The sequence below is a fragment of the Pipra filicauda genome, unplaced genomic scaffold, assembly GCF_003945595.2.
Source record: "Pipra filicauda isolate LSUMZ 115617 unplaced genomic scaffold, ASM394559v2 scaffold12_size5214236_pilon, whole genome shotgun sequence".
Lineage (NCBI taxonomy): Eukaryota > Metazoa > Chordata > Aves > Passeriformes > Pipridae > Pipra > Pipra filicauda.
In genome coordinates, this window is record NW_024103763.1 from 2,893,926 (window position 1) to 2,914,585 (window position 20,660).

General features: G+C 38.8%; 1 protein-coding gene across 4 annotated transcripts in view; it reads left to right on the top strand.

The window, feature by feature from the left end:
• Positions 1–20,660, top strand: part of SH3KBP1 (SH3 domain containing kinase binding protein 1) — a 214,933-nt gene that overhangs the window by 83,711 nt on the left and 110,562 nt on the right. For all 4 annotated transcript variants that reach the window (XM_027738275.2, XM_027738277.2, XM_027738279.2 and 1 more), the window contains one exon: positions 19,942–20,048. In XM_027738275.2, coding sequence (XP_027594076.1) covers positions 19,942–20,048 — 107 coding nt within the window. The remainder of the gene's footprint in view (positions 1–19,941; positions 20,049–20,660) is intronic.

The window sequence follows — 20,660 nt, forward strand, 5'->3', positions numbered from 1 at the left end:
CTGTAGTGCCACTGGCATGGTGCTCTGCCTGGGCTGCATCGCTCCAGTGAAGGCCCTCATGATTTTAGATGTTACTGTTGCATCATCTGTGGCTGCATATGCATAAATCTGCCACTGTACTCCACAGAGTGTTCCAGAGAGCACTGGCACCACAGGGACCCATGACAGCCCAGGGTACATCTGCTCTCCCCTCCCCCGGAAATACTTGGCTGCTCCAGAATGTGTTTTTGATACTGCTTTCTCTAGGAACCAGATTTTACTGGCTTTGTACCCATACAGTGCTCAGCCTGGCACTGAAAATATGCTACTATGGCAATTTGTAGATTAATACCACACTATTTTGATTTTTAATGAATTCTGTTTGTCATAATACTGCTACTTAAAACACAATTTGATAATATCTTTTCTCATTATGATAATGTATTTATTAATGATATGCCCAAGCCTGATGGCATTGTTATGTCCTCTTTGAGGATTTCAGGCATATATTTTGTACTTCCAAGCTGCTTGTCTTGTCTTATATTGGCATGTTTCATTGCTATGCATTTAGTACCACGTGTACCTTGTATTGGCTTCTCTTAGACTCTTGCTAGATTCCAGATGTCCCTGATCTGTATCATCTGGCATCTAGCTCTGCAAAAGCTGCAAGATGCAATGTCAGCCATTATTGTTTCATTTTGCAACTGCAGTCATAGGACTTGGTATTTTTCAGGCCCCAGAATTCTCCATTAGACTACTTACTCAGCAAGTTGTTATGCTGAATTACACGGGTCACAGTTACTTCTGGGAATTCATAAGAGGTAAGGAAGTGTCCAGGAAATCATTTAAATAAAGAAAGCTCCAGTGACCTGAGAAAAACCAAAAGGTTCAGTCACATGCCTGGCAGCTATTGAGCAAATAGAGTAGTGGAAAACAAAAGTAACAAATGTCTAAAGGTTAGCCTGAGGCTGTAGTTTCAGGAAGATGTTAAGCTAGCTAGTGATGCCACCAAATAAAAGAGCCATCTTTCCTGTTTTTATTCTTCTTATGTTCTGTTATAGATGTTTGGCTGCATGGTGGGCCAGGCGAGGAGAATGAACAAAGTTAACATTAAACTAGCAAGAAAAATGCAGAGGTTGTTTTTAATAGCTGATCAGTTCCCTGTCTGCCTCCTTGCACTCCGTCAGGAGCACTTGATGTGTCAGGATGGCAAGGAGTATGGGAGGATCTGTGGGAAGCAGAGGGATCAGCAGTGCTGCCTTTTATTTGGTTGCAGATGAAAATAGTTCCAGAAGTTCTCTGAGAGAGTGATGGTTTGTGAAACTTTTCGAAAGATGGTTTATGATCATTCAGTCAAATTAACTGCTAGAGAAAACAGACATGCTCTCTTGTCAGTTTGCATGGTCAGTGTTGCCCTTCACTTTTCTCTTGTGTTGGGAGGGTATGTGGATTGGTCAGTGTCCAAAAAAACCAGCATTGCAGTTGTATACAGAATCCTTCTTGTACAGAACACTTCTCTCCTCCCTACTCTTCATCTTGTAACCACAGAACTGTTTTGGAGATGGATTTCATTACTGATGCAGCTGACTTGAGCCAGAGGCCTATTTATTCACAGTTTTTAACTTTGAGGATGTAACTTCTCATTCATGTGGCAAGTGTAATGGAAAAGACAAGAGGAACTTGACATTTTAAGGAAAAGATAGTGTTTATCCCAGCAAAACTAAAAACATTGTTGAGACATTACAAACTTGAAACCTAGACAGTTGTGGGGTTTTTCTCCCTAATTATTTTAAAGCGAAGGAGTTTCTTTTACTGTGCATCTCAGTTGCCCTGTCAGCTTAAGTAGTCTTCCACATACATTTTTATTTCTATGCAAATTGGTATTCTCCTATCCATTGTATGAAAAAACTACTAAAAAATCTGAAACTCAATAATGCCAGACAAATAGGCCGATAAAGGGCTTTCAAATGCACAATGTACATTTTGAGCCCTTTTTTATTACTTTTATTTTCACAAACAAAAGTAATATTATTGAACAAAGGCATTGGCATAACAGCTGACAATAGTTTTGTAACAGACAAAGAAGGAGAGGGTATGCAGACAAGTGGTGAAGGGTGTACAGATGCCATAAAAAAGGTTAGCAAGATGACAAGGTATGAAACTAGCCTGCTTTCCTTGCCTGGCACCAGAAGTCTGGAAAACTCCTGTCTAAAGAAAACAGAACAATATAATAAGAAAGTTCCAGTAAACTGGAAGAAATTGCTTGATTAAACATGGAGAGCTCTAGCACTTTGATTAAACATGATTTTAAGGAATCTTAGGCAGAGTTCTGGTGAAAGTTTGTGGAGATCACCAAGTCCTTAGACATGGGGATAGAAATAGTTTGTGTGAATGCTGTTGTGGGGAGAAAAAAGACAAGGATTAAAGAAGAGGTTTGGTGGCAGGTTCAGTAGGGAATCTTGCATGCAGTTGCATCCTTGGATAGAGTTAGGAGAGCTGTGTAGCTGGATTCCAGGAATTAGTTAATTTGGCAGGAAGTTTCATCCTTGCACAGATCAGAATTGACATGAAGTCATCCCTACTCACAGCGTGTTGTCAGAAGTGGAAATGGTTGTGGCCTTGGAGACAGAGCTGAAGGGTGTTAGGGTGAAGAGTCATGCAAGTATGATATGCCCAGATGTATCATGGAGTGGGGAAATCTGGGTTAGCTACTGGACGAGGGACTTGCAGAAAGCAAAGCAGCAGAGGTTTTTGACATGAAGTTTTGTACAGCTTAGAAGTCAGCATTTGGTACAGTGTAGTGAGACTGGGTTACTTCTGTACCGAAATCTTTCAGTGTCTAATTTAAAACCCACTGAAAACTAGAAAAAACCTGAAAATACAAGCTAAGTGAACATCATTAGAAAGGTGGTTAGTAATAGTTCCCTTGAATAGGAGACAGAATATTTAGTTTGTTTATGACTTGCTTTTCTGAAAATTTCAGAAATGATAAGGCAAACAAACTTTTAGTATTAAGACACAAAACCCAACCAGCACATGTTCTGCAGTCAGTTTGTAGGAAGTCAGTACACAAGTGTGAACTGACCATATCTAGAGGGGGACCAGAGTGATTAAAATCTAGTGTGTAAGTTTGTCTGAACTGTGTCTTTGCTGTGTTCTAGGGCTTCCCCACCATTCATGTTGTGAAATTCATTGCTTGATGCAAGAGTGGCACACTGCTCAAGTAGTTATTTGAAGTTAATATTTAGAAACATAATGCAAGCTACAGCATCTTTGGGACCAAAAAATATTTAATGTGGGAGTGGACACTTTCAGGCATTTGCATTCCACAGTATAAAAGAGACAGCTCTTTAGCAGCTATCTCATTATGTAAAAATTACATTAGATTTCCAGCTTTTCAATGTAAATACTGGACCTAATGTGGAGAAACTACAATTACCCTGAAGAGCGTTGTTTTCAAGAAGCAGACAACTGATTTGCACACAATACAGAAAGCAATGAGGATTTTATTTTCTTCCTTACTCTTCTTGTCTAGTTCTTCAACTGCAAAATGTAGTGTGGTAGATAGAACCACTTTTGAAATAAAAATTTAACCAAGTCCTTGAAGAGGAAAAGACAAATTTGTCATAGGGAGATTCTTCATAAATGCTGTATATCTTCATGAAAACTTATTTGTTAAGATCCTATAGGAAACCTATTACAAAACTCATTTCACCATGTGAAGGCTCTGATGTCATTTTCTGAATACTCAAATACTGGTTTGCATATAAGGGAAGAGAGTAATTGAAATCATAATTGCAAAGAGAGTGTTGTCCTGTGACAATCCGGATGCCTTTGCTACTAGGAGTTTTATTCTAATTTCCTAATGGAACAAATCTTGTTTGAGAGAATCTGTTTATTTGCCCTCTTCCTCTTGATTTTTTGTAACTCTCTGCATGATACCAGCTAGAGTTGACAACAGATTAATGTATTAAATGTCTTCAATACATTTATAGGAACATAATAGTTCTTTTAAATTGGAAGCTGAATAGAGAAATGTGACACATATTAGTGCTTCTAACTGAATGAAAACCTCAATTCTGAGAGGCAAGAGCCAGTGGTCAAGCCAAGCAGTCAGTCAGTACCTGTCCTGCTCTGTAGCAGTCCCAGCATCTCAGATCACTTTCCCAGCTGTGCATGTGTAGTACAAGTGAAAGCTGGGGAAGGGGTGGTGGGAGTGGGTTGAAGCTGAGGTGATTAGAAGGCACTCCGTGTAAATCCGTGGTTCTCCAAGCTTCATTAATTCTGCTGCTCATGAAAGAACTATTAGATGCTTTTAGATGCCTTGTTCTTCATACAAAGATGAAATAATTTAATAATATGCTGATATACATAGAGGTTTCACACAGTTCTAAGCAGACAAAACAATTCTTTTTTTCACTCACCTTATGCCACCTTTGTCAAAATACAATGAGGAGCAAAATGTGGAAGTTTATCTTCCTGATTCCTTTTTGAGGATAAAAATAAGCGTTAGTTCTGGAGTATTTTTGGTACAATGACGAAGGCTTCATTTCCCCTTGTATTTCAGCTACCTTAATGGAAGTCTTATCAGTTAAGAAGAAAGAGAGGAATGAAAAGTGCTAAAGAAAGGCTGTCTGCAGCTCCCTAGTGAAATGCCAATCCTCATAGTCTACAGTTCTAGTATTTGCTTTCTGTTCTCAAGTGGCATCTACTGCAGACAATATCCTGAGGGAGTTTGGCTCAGCCTGGAAAGCTGAAGGTTGGGTTGTACTAACATGTGGTTTGTAAACAACAAAAGGCATCAAATATATGAAATCAAGTTTCTGTGGTTTGCTGACAGCTCACACCTACTTGCAGTAATATACTCTGCTCTCAGCATCTTTACCTGTCAGAGGCTGACTCACAGAAAGTGGTTGGATTTTTGCAATGAAGCTGTATACAAGGAAGCTTAATAACAGAGAAATAATACAAACCCATGGGCTATAGGGGGTTTAAAGGGTAGCCTTAAAATAGGGTGACAGCATAGCTGAGGTTGGAAGGCACCTCTGGAGATAGTCTGGGTCACCCCCCCTGCTGAAGCAGGGTCATCTAGGATCAGCTTCCCCAGATCATGTTCAGTTGGGTTTTGGGTCTCTCCGAGGATATCTCCACAACCTCTTTGGGCAACCTGTGCCAGTGTTTGATCACCCCTGCAGACAAAAAAAAGGGAAAGTATGAAAAGGTTAAATGTGGACAGGGTAAGAGGATATCAGTAAAGGCTGAAGGGAATGTATTGTGGATGGGGTGACAACACAGGTGAAAAAGTAAACATGTGTAAACAGAAGCTTTTAGAGGTTTATGTGTGTTTCTTTAGCACCACATAGCTCCCATGCTGGACAGCAGTGAAGCAATTTAATTTTCAGTTGCCTGTCTTGAAATATTTTTTTGGGTGATCGTGCTATCAGTCCTTTATTTCACTTTCATAGCACAGTCGTCATTTAAAACAAAGGATATATATGTGTATATATGTGTAGACCAAAGATTAAAACAATGAGAAATCTGAATATGTGCAGGATAACTAAGAGTTAAATACCCCGGAATCAGGGCAGGTGGCATGAGTAGAAGAAAAAAAATCAGTTAACGTGTGTTCAAAATTGGAAGATATCAATTATGCCTTTTATAAAGAAACTGTTCCTGTATAATTTGAAATCAGTAGAGAATCAGTCAGGAGGACAAAAGGCAGATAATAAATGATGCATTTGCTTGCTTCCTCCTTGAGATTCTTTTCTTTGCCAACTTAACAGATGTCTTAAAGAGTATGAATTCGCAAGAAAATAACTCAAGGCAATGGGCAGCCTAGACAGTCTTCTGATAGTGTAAATGTTTTGTTTCTCATATTTTATTACCCACTGGATCTTGAAATCTAGAAAAACTCTTATATTAAGAAATGACTTTGCTTACAAACACTTGGGTAAAACGAGGCTTTCAATGAGGAGAAGTGGTCCTTCTGTATTTGGACTGTTATGTGTTTTGTTCATTGTGACCCAACCTTTGATTACAGGCAAGTCAGTTAGGCATGGGGAAACATGAAGCCTGATTTTTGTTTCAGAGTTTTTTTGCAGAACTTTGTGATCATTGGTGAGAATGAATTTCAAAGAACACTTGTCTTCTTTATTAGTATGAAATCTTTCAAGGTAATTCAGAGCAGGCTGTATTTTCAGCTTCAGTAGGGGACCAGTCACTATTCACTAGGTGGGGTTCTTGCCTTAATATGCTAATCTCTTCAGGGATCTCGAAGTCCCACCACACAGGTCTGTATTGAAGATGCTAAAGAATACTTAAAGAATACTGAAACTTGTTACAACAAAACTTTTGCAACCCAGAACAAACATGAGAGTGTATTCTTTGTGAGTTTCTACATTGAAAACACGCTGCTTTTAAACTACCACAAACAGCATAAGATGTGAAGTAATTATTCTGACTCAGAAAGGGGTTATTTATATACTCTGACTTTAAGAAAAAGGTGAATATGTTATCATTCATGTGGATCTCTGTGGTAACTGAAATGAAGACTGAAGGACTGACAGTTCTGAAGCAGCTGTCAATACTATGTCCTGGAGAACTACCAAGGGATCACAATTGCACAGTTGCTCTGTGTTTGTCTGCAAGCAAACGTGTCTCCGTGAAGTGCCATGTTCTGTACTGGAGCACTGATCTTCAGTTAGATAAGGCTCTGTCTCTCTGTCTTCCTCTGTTGCTACATAAAAATTTGGCTTTGTTCCCTATGCTGTGTGGAGTTCAGAGGTCTTTTACATGCATACATATCCATTGCAAATTGATTTGCAAGAGCATGTTTACCCTCACAGTGAGGGCCAAATGGTCATCAGATTTGTTGTTATCCAGGCTTCAGTTAAGTGTCATCTGTTGAAAAAGGAGGTGAAACAGTGCTGTGTTTGCTTTTGCCTGTTGCTACAGAGTCACCATCCTACCTTAGTGGACTGTTTTCTAAGTATAAATACTCTCTCTGTCTTTACAAAAGGTTGTTTAAATTGCAGCTTCAGTGCAGGCTTCAGCTCTCTTAGTGGGTTGTAAGATACTGAGCCTCTGTGAACACCACAAAATAATAAACCAAAGCGAGTGATCTAAGAGTGGACAAGGAAATGTAATTTACTCAGAAAAAAAAAAAAACCAACTTCAGTAATCAGTTACTTACAGGGATATTTCTGTAAATAAAAAGTATGAGTTACCTCAGAGGCAACTAAGTTATCAGATGTTTTGCATGCTTCATCATCTATCTTCAAAGGCAAAAGATAGTGAATTATGCAAAGCTTTACATAGATTGATATCAAACTTCCATTGCAGCATAAAGATAAAAAGTATCTTTTGTGAGGTGCTTGATTTAAAATTTTGCCTGAGATATGGAGTCCTAGGTTTGCTTTGTTATTTTTTTCATCTTAGGTGTTGCTAGAGATTTCTTCCATGCTTAAATAAAGCTTTCTATATTACTGCATTTCCTTACTCTCTGGATGTCAATAATGCAAGCAGCACACACTTTATGAGAACAGCCAGGGTTCATATTAGTTCCCTGGTGCTGCTTTTTGTGGAGATATTTAGACTGATATTAGTAGATGATTTAATATTTACAGATGACGTATCAGGATGCAGTGTGGCTCACAGTAGTTCTGTAAGCAAACATGCTGCTGCTGTTCATAACATACAAAATAATTTTTGCCCTGAGGTCAAATATAAGCATTAGCCTGGAAGTGGAAGTTGTCTGTGGCTGCAGCTGTGCTACGGGAATGCGGGTGAACACAAGGCATGACCAGGAGGCGGCTGGGAAAAGTCAGTTGAAATTCCTTAGTCATGCAAGGGCTGCCTGTGGAAGCTGCATACTTCACCTGTTCCCCTTCTCCAGCAGCATGACAGATTAACCAGAAAAAGCTACTTTTAAACAAGATTTTAGTGGATATTTGTACCTGGAGTAGTGAAGAACAGCACATAATGAAAGGACTTTAAGAAATGTTGAATCCAAAGTACTGTGGGGGTCATTGACAGCTGTCTTCCCTGTTAGCAGGTCTTGTTTCAATTGCTTTTGTGGTCATGGGCGTAATGCTTCAATGAGAAGCATTTTTGTATGTTCTTTCAAACTAATGGAATAGAATTGAAGACTGATTATGTGTATCTGTGACCATATATGCAGCTGGAATATAAGGTTAAACCTACGACTGTGTTATCCTTTTATCTGTATATTGAATAATATTAAGGAATACAGAACAGGAAGTATGTTACTGGAAAATTATTTAGTAGTTGTAAATCTTGTGGGTAATGAGGCACCAGGAGCATATTATGAAAAATTGTGTGCATGTATTTCTTCATACTTAATAACAATTGCTTTTAGTTTTGGAGGAGAAGTTACAGGAGAATATTTTCTTGTTTTGACATCTTTAAGCAGCATGATTGATACATGTATTACTCAGACTCAGTCCCATAATTTTCTGCCCTCATAAATAAAGTGTATCTGCGAAACACATCCAAGTGTCCATGTTGTTCTAAATTGCTTTATTTCATTATTGTAAAGACGAAAATGCATCTCTGCAGGATTTAAGGGGCTTTTTTGGTCAGGCAGGGAAACAGAATAATTAAGGGAGCAGTGAGGAAAAAAACTGGGGAAGTAGGGTATTGTGTAGTTGTGATTATGTGGGTTGAACACTTAGGGGCCAGTTACTGTGCCACTTTGGACCAATATCTTTTCTTGAGGTTGAAAAATGCTGTATGCTTTTGGTTTTCCATTTATGCTTGAACATGTTGTTGGTTAAGCATTAATGGTTGCAGTCAAGCAAATCCCTTACACTCAGGGCTATAAACCTCTGAATATGCTTAGTAGCAGAGGATTTTGAGGTGTAAAGCCTGCTTTCCGTAAGAACTAAAGCTACAAGGCAGTAATGACGGAATTGAACATTATACCTTTTGGCATTTTTGATTAAACACCCTTTTGATAAACTACAGTTTTTTGAGCATGGTAGAATCTTTTGGAAAAACTAAAGGGAAGAAGACCAGAAGAATATGATTTATGTGTGGCATCTTTTGAAAATGATGCTATATTAAAAAACTAACTTGTTGGCAGCCTTCTTACCATGAGCCATCACTCTTAATATTTCATCAGTTTAATTTAGTAAAGTTGAATGCTTCTAAATGCCACGGAACCTCGTTTAACTGGTGAGAACAAATAAGAAAATATGGGAAAATTTCTGTGGCATTCAGAGCTTCTCAAGACCAAAAGCCAAAGATGCTGCAGAGCTGTCTAGATGCAGGTATTGCAGAATGCTACCTCCCTTTTTTCTCCAGCCTTGCCTGAGGTAACTTCTTCTGCCCTTGCACTGTATATGTAGGTTGATGACTTGCCAAAACAGCCTTTTAGTTTGTTTCTTTTTCCCCATTTGTTGCTCAGTTTTAGAGGATATACCTCTGATCTCCTTGATACAGAAATATTTGTCCTTTGCTTGTGGAGGGAACTATCCTGTGTGGATACTGTGGTAGTGTTCATTTTTGAAAACGTCGTGGAACAATGTATGTTAATTTTCACTTTCAGTACTGAGATATGCCATCCTAGAGCTAATGGTGCCTGGGGCGTTAGAGGTCCAGCAGCAGCAAGAACAATCAATCTATTTCAATTTTTGATTTCATTTGGTTTATTTATTGCTCTTCTGAACATGTATTCCTGCACTCTTGTGCAACCCTCAAATACCAAAGTATAGAATAACATGCCCTTTAGGACAGCAGGTTATTTTGGATTATAGCATTTTCATGATGGTAGCTGAGAAATAATAATAAATCTTAACACGAGGAGTGCAATTGAGTGTCCTCCTGGTGTGTTTTCCTTTCAGCAGAAGTGAAGGACAGGTAGTTGTATAACCTCTCACGCTGAGCTGGTGCGTATCAGCAGCCCAGTGAGGAGCCCTGCCAAAGCTCTGTTCTCTCCAAGGGTTTGAAATGTCATGGCTTAATTGCCATGGAAGACACATGGCCCAGTGCTTCTGCCCGACTGACAACTCCTCTCAGTGTATGTGTTGCAGAATCAGACCCTTAACACCAGACTGGGTGAGTCATTTTCGCAGTTTACCAAGGCAGCTCCTACCTTCCTAGTGTCAGCTTCCTAGAATTTAGGATTTGTCTGGGCTTATGTTTCAAGACAGATGTAATGTAGTTTCCTAGGTTTTAGGAACACTGCTGAACTGGAAAGTGAAGTGTGTGCTCTGTTTGTAGATGTGTTAATATTTTTTGCTAATTTTATTGCCTTTAATGGCAAAATGAATATTCAAATTGTATTGATATTCTAGAGGAAAACAAGATTATAGGTTAAAAAGCTGACTGATGTTCTAAATATCCAGTAGGAATAAGAGTTTTGGGTTTTGTTAAGTGTTGACTTATTGCATGTATTCATTGTGTAATAGCTCTCATGAGTACAGCAAACAGAAAATTGATTGTTATATTTTTTTGCATCTTTTCAGCATTTCTTGAGACATTTGTTGAATGTATGTTGTTACCTGTTGGAGTGAAAATAAAATGTTGACTATGGTGGGGGTTTTTACCTGGTAAGAGAGACTTATTTGAAACTGATCTGGCAGAGGTCAGAGTAACATCTTCAATGTAATGTCATTACAGAGATTGAAAACCTGTCAAAAAGCATGGATATTCTGGTATTAAAAAATGAAGTAGCACATTTTTTAGCAGTCTTTAAGAAAAAGGTATACTTTTTAACGCTGTTTGTGAATTTTGGCCAGAAGTCAGCTTCAAGACAACAAGCTTGAAGTATAAGAACACTTTTGGAGATTACTGTGTAGGAATCCATGTGGTTTATTCTAAATGCCTTTATTTATAGACAGGAGAACACAACATAAACTGAATATGTACAGTGGTTTCACAAATTAGAGCTATTTGCTTTCATTTACTGTATGTTTGGAGTGCTGCTGTGCATAGGCAATTTAAACTATATGAATTATGTAATGGAACATAAGAAAAGTGAGAAAGATGCAACAGTAGGTCATGTTTGGTTTTGGTTTATTCAAATGTTTTTTCTAGACATCAATACAAAAAAGCATCAAAGGACCAAATAGTTGACCACTATCTCAAAACCTAGCTAAGGGGATAATATTTTGGGATTATCCCATGATAACATGAGCTGTATGCAGTGAGAATGGAAAGAGAAAAGGTCTGTATGCAGTGAGAATGGAAAGAGAAAAGGTCTTTTTGGGCCATTTGCAAATCTCATTGTGTTTCTTTTCTTGCATTTTGAATCTTGAGCTGTCATCTAAGAAAGAATATTTCAAGTCTTTATATGCCTTCTTGTTCTTTAGAAAAACTGATTTATTGCTACAGGTATCTATTGAGTAATAGGTCCCCTCATGTCAACAGGTGCTAATTACATGAAGGATGGTGGGGGATCCCAGTGCCAGGCAATGGGACCTAGTGCATGTGGCAAAGTTACACATGACCAGGACAAGCCACCCTGCTGAAATATGCCTTGGCTTGCAATGAGGACAAAGGCATTTGCTGCTTCTTGGAATGTACAGCTTATGAAGGACAGTAGACAGAGCAACAAATTGTTATTGCTGAGAACAGGCAAGAGAATGTGTCATTTAGAAAAAGCTGTTGTAAAAGAACCCCTTGCTGCTGCGAAATATTTTTACATCTCAGAAACAGGTGGGAAGCTGAGTGCACTTGTCCTGTCTTTACCAGAACTGTGTAACTGCTTTTAAAGTACAGTTTAAAAAGCCTGTTTGAAACCCTGTCAGCAAGTTCCAGTTTTTGTCTTGTGCTGGAGTGTTTCAGGTAATTTACACAATGACATTTAAAAGATACAGACACTAGAACGAGTAGCTTTGGTGAACGTACACATTTTCAGTTGTGCATGTGGTTGAGTTTAATGTGTAGTTTAATACTTTATTTTACACTTTCCATGTAAAGGATAGAGTATAAAACGTGCAGCCTGTGTGGCAAGTCCAAGGATTCCTGTTAGAGTTTGGACTTGCTTTGTCTGATTTGCTGGTGTTGATTTCACTGCATTCTTGATGAAGTTTCTACTCCATTTATGTGCATTTTAAAACTTTCAGATTCAGAAAGAAAAAAATTTTGGTGGTGTATGGTTTAAACTGTGCAAGTGTCTTCTGAGTTTATTTACAGTTACTTTTCTAGTGTTTCCTTCTGCTTTGGGTTAGGCTTAAGTAGTGATCTCAGCCTCACTGTTATTGCAGTTCTGTCTGTCACACGCACAAGCCTGGCTCCAGCTGTGGCATATGCAAGTGTTCCACTTCTCAGTTAATTTATGGTTTTCTCCTAAAAGCATTTGACCACTGGTACCACACTGTTGCTGTAGTTGCTTCAGTTAATTACTGTTCTTGCATGCAAAAGACTCATACACAATAAAAGGCCCGAATATTGCTGCATGTTTTTAACGAAAGAATGAATTAATTGAATAATATGTTTGCTATTATTCTGACAGTACATATGAGTAAAAATGTGATGGTGTTAAAAAAAAAAAGGTGTCTTCCAGGCTTTCAGGTTCCTCATAGACAAATCTTGGCCATAAAATTCAGAGCAGCAGCCAGATGGCTGAAACTTGGAAGTGTTGCTGTGGAGTCTAGCAAGAGAAAACACTCCTCAGTAACAGAAGAACATTAACACACTCAGGGTAATACATTACTAGCAGTGATGCCATACTGCATTGTGGCTTAATTGTGCTTAATGGAGTCCTGCAGTCTCTGTGATTTAGCTACATGTGTCAAAGCAGGGCACTTCCCAGTTCCTCTGCTTGTAGAAAAATACAGCAGCTTTACATAACCCATTTGATAGAGTACTGGAAGCACCTCAGATATTCCATCTTTCCTCACCCCTCCTTAACAGTTTATCTTTCTCTTCTCTAGTATATTAATGTCACAAATTCAAACCAGACCAAGGAACCCAAACAAAACAAACCCTCTCACAAACACACACTCACCCCCAATACATATTTCCCTGTCCTTCCTTCCCCCCCCGCCCCCACCCCCGATATTCTCACCCAGCTTACTTCTATTTTCTGCTAGGCAGGGAAGAGACCTCAGCAGGCTTTTTTTGTCATCCATCCAAAACCATTCACCTTTTAAGAGCATGTGGGTTATGAGAGAGTTGGAATTGACATGTCACATCCCAGGTCAGAAATACTGCCAAAGTCCTCCAGGAAAAGAAGAAAATTGGAACTTGACAGTTCTGGTACCTTTTAAAATCAGAACTGTATTTTTGCTAGTGGATGGATATAAGATGATGGAGTCCTTGCTTTGTGGAAGATAGTGACAGAATCCACAGGAGGATTGAGTATGACCAAGAGTTTATCAGAAATCTTATAATACTATCTTCAATACACTTAAAGCAATTTAAAAAGTAACATTTTTAATGCTAACTATCTGTTTGCTCTTAATTAGGTAACTTTCTCAAAATCATCTACTGAGGGTAGTGGTTTTAAGAAGAATTTTTCTCAGGAGTGAATTTATAGTTCTACCTTTTTTCTTAAAATGTGCATTTTGATATATACAATTCAATGATTTCTAACAACAAAAAAGTGATACAGTAACCATTTGACTGGCTGTCCAAAACAGCTGTGCCAGATCCCCACTAGTAGCATTAAAATCAGTAACATGCACCCTAGATGCTTATACATCACGTCTTAGTTATGCAATAGTTGCCTTTTGTCTTTTTGCACATTAAATTTAGAACTGGTTTCTAGCTGAATCATATCACAGCCCAGCTTGTCTAGCCAGGAGTCACTGCACTGAGCCAGTTCCCCCAACTACAAATATAGCTTTGAAAGCTGGAAGAATGGGAAGTGCAACTGAGGCTGAAGGGCAGATGATGCTGTGTGCAGGAAAATCTGCAGCAGAAGACAGGAAAGAAGACAGGAAACTTTTCCTCCAACTTGTCGTTTTCCTCCTAATAGACTTAAGTGAAAAGGGCTTCTTTACCAAACAATTTTACTGAATTCAGTCCCTTTGCATCTACTTAAATGGATGTGGATCTCAGTTTCCTTTAGTGGTTCACCTGAGCCTGCCCAGCAAACCCACAGTAAAGTTCATGAGTCTGAAGGAACTGTTGTGTGCTTTAGTGTGTTTGAAATTTTTTAGATGTGAGAGAAATTGTCTTCATGCTCCTCAGGCTTCAGACCTTTACTTGAACTCCATCCTAACCCATGCAATTTCCATAGCAACACTCCTTTATTAAAAAGCAATAATAAAGGAAAATCCAGGATCAGTTGGTGTGGATTGTTTATCTGATCTGCACTGATATCGATACAGTTATAAATAATAAACATGATATAAACCAGATCCAGTGACAAAATGGTGGGGCTTAGTTTTGAAGAGATTGTCAGCCATTTAGATATACAATTTGTCAGAGGACAGACATTTGCTCCGTGGTTCTGTTCTCCGAAGGGTTTTATTAAATAGTTTTTTGACTTTATAGAATGGTTGTACTGTGTTACAAAATGGATTGCTATACTTGTTCTCTTGTGGTGGGAAAGAAGTGCATTAGTATGTAGAGTTGATGGAGCTTCTGTTTGTGAAGTTTAACAACCGTATGGCTTTCACTGACAGGACAGGCTACAAAGACATTGGCATCAGAGGCTCTACAGAAACCACCATATAACCCACTCACACTTCTAAGTTCAAAAAAAAGGTAGTCTGGATTTGAAAATTCCAGTTAACTTTTAAATAGTTTACTTCCTAGCTATTCTGCTGCTGCTGCCATACTTTTCATCTAATCACGAGTGGTCAGTTTGTGACCTTTCCTGGGTCTGATGGCAGCGTGTAAGTACCAGTGTGACTTCTTGTGTAGTGTTGCATCACCTTTTGGTGCCCCTTACACAGATAAGCATTGAATGCCAGTGTGTTGTCATTGCCTCCTCTTTTTGTCTTCATTGCTAATGCCAGAGGAGTGTTTAAATGTACAGAAATAATGCTCTCTCTTGCCTGTGTACAACTGGGAGAAATTTTTTTGTGGTCTCCTGTGGTCAGAGGCAACTACGTCATTTTTAGAATCTGATCAAATGCCACTGTGAAACAAATCAGATTTGTGCCCTCAAGTATTTGTTTGTTTGTTTCAAATTTCTAAATATATGTTCACTCCTCTTTCCATATGACCTAACTTTAGACCTTTTAAAGTTAAATGTTAAGGTCTTTTCTTGCCACACCAGTAGAAAAAGACACCTCTGGAGAGTCATAAATTTTAGTTTTCTGTTTTACAGTGACACTAAATACTCTCTGGAGATGGGACTGGGGTCCTCTCTATGCCTGAGTGATAGGCTCAGATTTAGACATTCAGCTCAGGTACACCTACAGTCAGACAGGTGAATCTTAGATAAAAACCAAAAGGAGATGATTTAGCAAAGCCTGTTGTTTACTGTTAAGCTACCAAGTTTTGCTTTGAGTGAAAGTGTTTGGGGAATGATTGGAGAAGTTGTTCACCTCTCAGGGCAAAGGGAAGGGAGCCTCAGGTGGGGCAAGCAGGACTTGGCAGTCAACAGCTGCAAATAAGGAGGAAGTCAGCATTGCTCTTGAAGTGGCACGACACCTCTCTCAGTGCAGGCAAGGCCTATTTTCTTATGCTACATCTGCAGATACTTTGATAGAACCCTGAGAAGGAGCAGGGCAGAGTCAGGCATTCCCTGTGGCACAGTTGAGATCTTGGTGCCTTTGCTTCAGATGCAAAATGCTTTGCAATGCTGTGTTAGTTACACCCCTTGTACAGACACAGCAAATTCTCTGTTGCTGTCTTGTTTAAGAACCAGCACAAACTAGACGTGATCCTTTTTTCATTTTATGTATTTGATTATAATAATGTAAACAGGAACCAGTGTATGTTTTTTACAAGTGAGTGACCTATTTTCCTGTATCATAGATAGCTTGTTCTGAATACAGTGTAGTTTGGTTAGTTCCCAACCTACAGCTCATAGATGTTTTGCCTTCAAAATGTTTCTGATGTTGTGCCACAGTTATAGGAGATGAAAAAGCCTAGAACTGCCACCAGCACACACCAGTGTGGTGCTGCTTTCAGCAGGTTACTTGCAACAAATACATGGGCCAGTAAAAGTTCAGTCATCCCTTTTTTATTTTTCTTTTTTTAAGCCTTTCAAAACACAGTGAGGACTTTGCAGCACACCTTTTCTGATTTTAAAGTACTTGATTTATTAATTGCCTTTTCACCACATGGTAACTTTTCCCTTGAAAGTAACTCAGTTTATGCTTAAGTGTGAAGAAAAGTGCACAAAAAAAACCCTTCTGCTAATTATTTTCTTCATCAATTTACAAGTAGGAAATAAATGTATTAGTTTAGAAAATATCTGCAGTCTTCGTTGCAGCATTGTTGCCGTGTATAGTTTGAAATTAGCTTTACATACGTGTGCCATTTTAGAACTCAGATAACCAGCAGTTAAAGCATAGACTATAATAATATTCTGCAGTAAGTGGCAATATTAGCAAAAGGGGAAATGGTGAGAGAAGACCAAGACTTCAGTGGTTTTCTTTAAACTGCTTGTTAGTTCTTCCAGTGGGTCTTCTGGTTCCTGATCATGCTGTCTTTGGAGACTGTGCTAGTTAAGAAACAGAGAAAAAAAATCAGTGGTGTGTGGGTGGGAATATCGCATTTGCAAAACCAGAGCTTTTCTTTACTAACATTATATACATATTTCTTGGTTACTCTGACTTCTTTTCCTATCGGGTCTGGTTTTTTTAGAAAACTCATACTCCTGTATTATCCACATTGCTATAGTGTAAGAAAAAACAGATATTCCTTGTCTGTAGAGCTCTTCACAGAACTCATGTTCTTCTCAAGTGCACCAAGCATTAGCATGTACATAGGGACCACCAGCACCAGCTCCTTAAAACCAAAGGTACTCACTGCTGGATCTGTTTGCTTGCATTAGATCAGAGAGAGGAACTAACTGGTACATAGAATCTATGACTCTTGCTGGCTTGCTACTCCTCATACTTGCATTTCTTTAGAGAAAGATTTGGAAGGTGAGGGAGAGCAGTGAGACAACCATGAGACTAAATGGAGATAAATGCAGACTTTCACTGAATTTTCTCTACAGCAATAAAATAACTTTATGGACTAGAAGGGGGAAGGATTCATACAGTTGTATTGTTAACATCCAGAACTGTGTTTTTCTTACTCTCTTAGCAATGTCAAAAATATTCTCCAAAGAGTCACACGGTATTTATTATTAAATAGGATGGCAACTGCCATCTGTCACATCAGGCAACATCAGCAAATCGGTTGCTACTTGATGTTAGAAATCATAGTGGGAATGTTATTTTTAGGGAAAATAGCCAACTTCTCTTGAAAATGAGAGAAGCACTCAGTATGGAAGGTATTTATTATATTTATTTTGAATGCAGCTGTGTAAAGTCGTCAGTTTAGGACCATTTTAGTTTAGATGGTGAAGAATGAGCAGTCATCTTAGGTCATCTTTCCATCATAGGTGGAAAAAGAGCAAATTTGAGTGAGTTTGGTTACATTGCATTAAGGTATTAATTTTGACATTCAAAAAGCTGTCACATGCAGGATTGCAGTGGCTGTGAAAAATATTGTTAGAAAGCCAAAATCAGTGGATTCCCTTCTCCTTTCTTTCTCTAGTTTCAATTAATAGATTAGAAAAAAAATTCTGTAACTTTTTTATCATTGTTTGCCCTAGAGCAGGATTATCAAGAAATGTTGCAGAACAAAAAATAGACTCACTATAAGATCTATTTCTGTAATTTAATTTCAGATTAAGACCATGCTTGGAAAGGGTTTACACAACCCATTTTGGTGTGTATTGAGTGTGTTTAACAGTTAAGAGAAATAGCATAAGAGAAAGTACATTTACTTTTGTGGAGTGTGTGTGTATATATGCTTGTGTGGGTACATGTATATAAATTATACAAAATAGCATGGTTTATACACTGCACATCTTCTGGAGAAGAGAGAATAGTCAGGGAATCCTGTGTTTTGGATAATTTCTCTTTTCCTGCCTTCTGGTCCTTCACCACATTCCAACACAGTCATGATTCATATCAGAAAGTTATCCTTCAGCTAACAAAGGCTAAGCAGCCAACTTCAGCAACTTAATTTAGAGAGATTCTCTCATCTCGTACGACTATAATTACATGTAAGCCAACAGATCTGGCAAGCAAACTCTGGAACAGAGTATTTTCACTCATCTGTCTGAAAACTGTGATAGTAGAAGGGTCAGACTTTGGCCTATTTAGGGGACTGGTTGACAGAGTCCCCTGGGAGCAGTCCTGAAGGGCAAAGGAGCCCAGGGAGGCTGATCATTTTCTTCTTCAAGAAGGAAATCTTAATGGTGCAGGAGCAGGCCATCTCCTTGTGCTAAAGGATGAGTCAGAGAGAAAGGCAACGGGCCTGGCTGAACAGAAACCTTTGGCTGTAACTCAGGAAAAAAAAGGGGAGCTTATGACCTTTGGAAGAAAGTATAGGGAACTCAGGAGGACTACAGGGATGTCATGAGGTTATGCAGGTAGAAAATCAGAAGGGCCAAAATTCAGCTAGAATGTAATCTGACCCCTGCTGTAAAAGGCAATAAAAAGGTTTCTATAAATGCATTAGCAAACAAAGGGCTAAGGAGATTATCCATTCTTTGTTGGATGTGGGGGGAAACAGTGACAAAGGATGAGGAAAAGGGAGGTACTCCTTGTCTTCTTTGTCTCAGTCTTTAGTAGTTGTACTCCATGTATCCATCCCCCTGAGTTAGAAGAGAGGGATGGAGAGCAGAGTGAAGGTCCTGTAATCCAAGGGGAAAAGGTCAGTGACCTGCTACACCACTTATTTACATACAAGTCTGTGGGGTTGGATGGGAGCCACCCAAGGCTAATGATCGTACCTGACACCGGTGAGGCCGCACCTCAAATCCTGTGTTCAGTGTTGGGCCCCTCACTACAAGAAAGACATTGAGCCACTGGATCATGTCCAGAGAAGGGTGATGGAGCTGGACTAGAGTCTGGAGCACAAGTTTTAGGAGTAGTGGATGAAGGAGCTGGGTTTGTTTAAAGGGGCCTGAGGCAGAACCTTGACTCTCTCTGCAGCTACCTAAGAGGAGTTTGTAGCCAGGTGGGGGTCAGTCTCTTCTGCCAGGTAACAAGAGACAGGATGAGAGGAAATGGCCTCAAGTTGTGCCGGGGGAGGTTTAGATTGGATATTAGGAAAAATTTCTTCACAATAAGGTTTGTCAAGCATTGGAACAGGATGCCTAGGGAAGCGGTGGAATCATCATCCCTGGGTGTATTTAAAAGATGTAGATGTGGAATTCAGGGGTATGGTTTAGTGGTAGACTTGGCAGTGCTGTGTTAGCTCAACAGTCTTGTTGTACTTAACAATATTAAAGGTCTTTTCCAACCTAAATGGTTCTATGAAAAAAAAATGTATAAAAATGGTTAGTGAGACATTTGTACACCTGTGAAAGATTTGTGGACAAAAAGATACAGCTGAGAGGCTTATTTCCTTATGAGCAAAAGCCACAAGGCTTTGGATCCCTTTCCCATCCCTCCAGTTTGCCTACGGCATGTGTATAGAGCATAAGCCTAGAAGAGAAATTGGAGCAAATACACCTGGAAAGATCCTTTGGGTAAAGTTTGTCCATTCTGTCACTAGGAAGCACAGTTAGTTAAATTTTGGCTCTTGAATAATACTACAGAAAGGAAAAAAACCCACACAATTTATTTGTGTTTATTAATTGCATTGAGTTATAGAAATAGTTGAAAAAATAATATGCACCAGGAATCTTTTCTCCACTCTCTTTTTTAAGTTAATTCTAGGCAGATAGACTAAGCATTGCAAGCATTCAGATTCTGGTAAGAGTGCTCAAAGAATCATATTTCATCTTTCATAATTTCCCCTGGCTTGTGTTTGGCATGGAATTTTGTTTTCATTTTACGATTTCCCTGTTTCTTTCATTTCCATCAGGAGAGAGAAACAGAAGAAGGAGATGTCAGGTGGCTTTCAGTTATATGCCTCAAAATGAAGATGAACTGGAATTAAAAGTCGGCGACATCATTGAAGTTGTGGGAGAGGTGAGCACATCCTTAGTTGACTATACACACATGCAGTACTGACATATCTTGTGCATGCTAAGCTCTTCAGTACAGTCTGTTTTAAGACATAATTGAAACCAGACATTTTTCTGGTATACTGACCTGTCTGGTATGGATTGCTGTTGGGCATGAGGGGATGTTGCTGGTTTTTTTATGGATTTTGTAACTTTTTTTTTCCCTGTAGCACTTTTGCCGGTTCTTCTCAATCAGTTGGTGTTTCAGAGTTCTGTTCAGGGAAAGAGCTCTAAGTTTGTTCTTTAGAGCTCTTGAATTTATATCTCTGAAGAACCAAAGATTATATCAGAAGAAACTTTTCACAGTTTTAGTAAGCCAGTCACAGGGAAAGTTATGTTTGCAAAGTTAAACAATTTTAAGAAATTTACTCGAGTCTCCACTGGAGTTCACCATTTGTCATCTTTGCCAGCAAACTTTAAGAATTTCATTTTAGTCTAATCAGTTTAAAAAAACCCCTAAAACCAAGCAAAAAAAACCCCAACAAAACATTTGAGACTTGAGATTCATTTATTTTGGGTGCAGATAGATGTGGAAAATTAATGCACATCCCTTAGATGGACTGGGGACAACCTACAA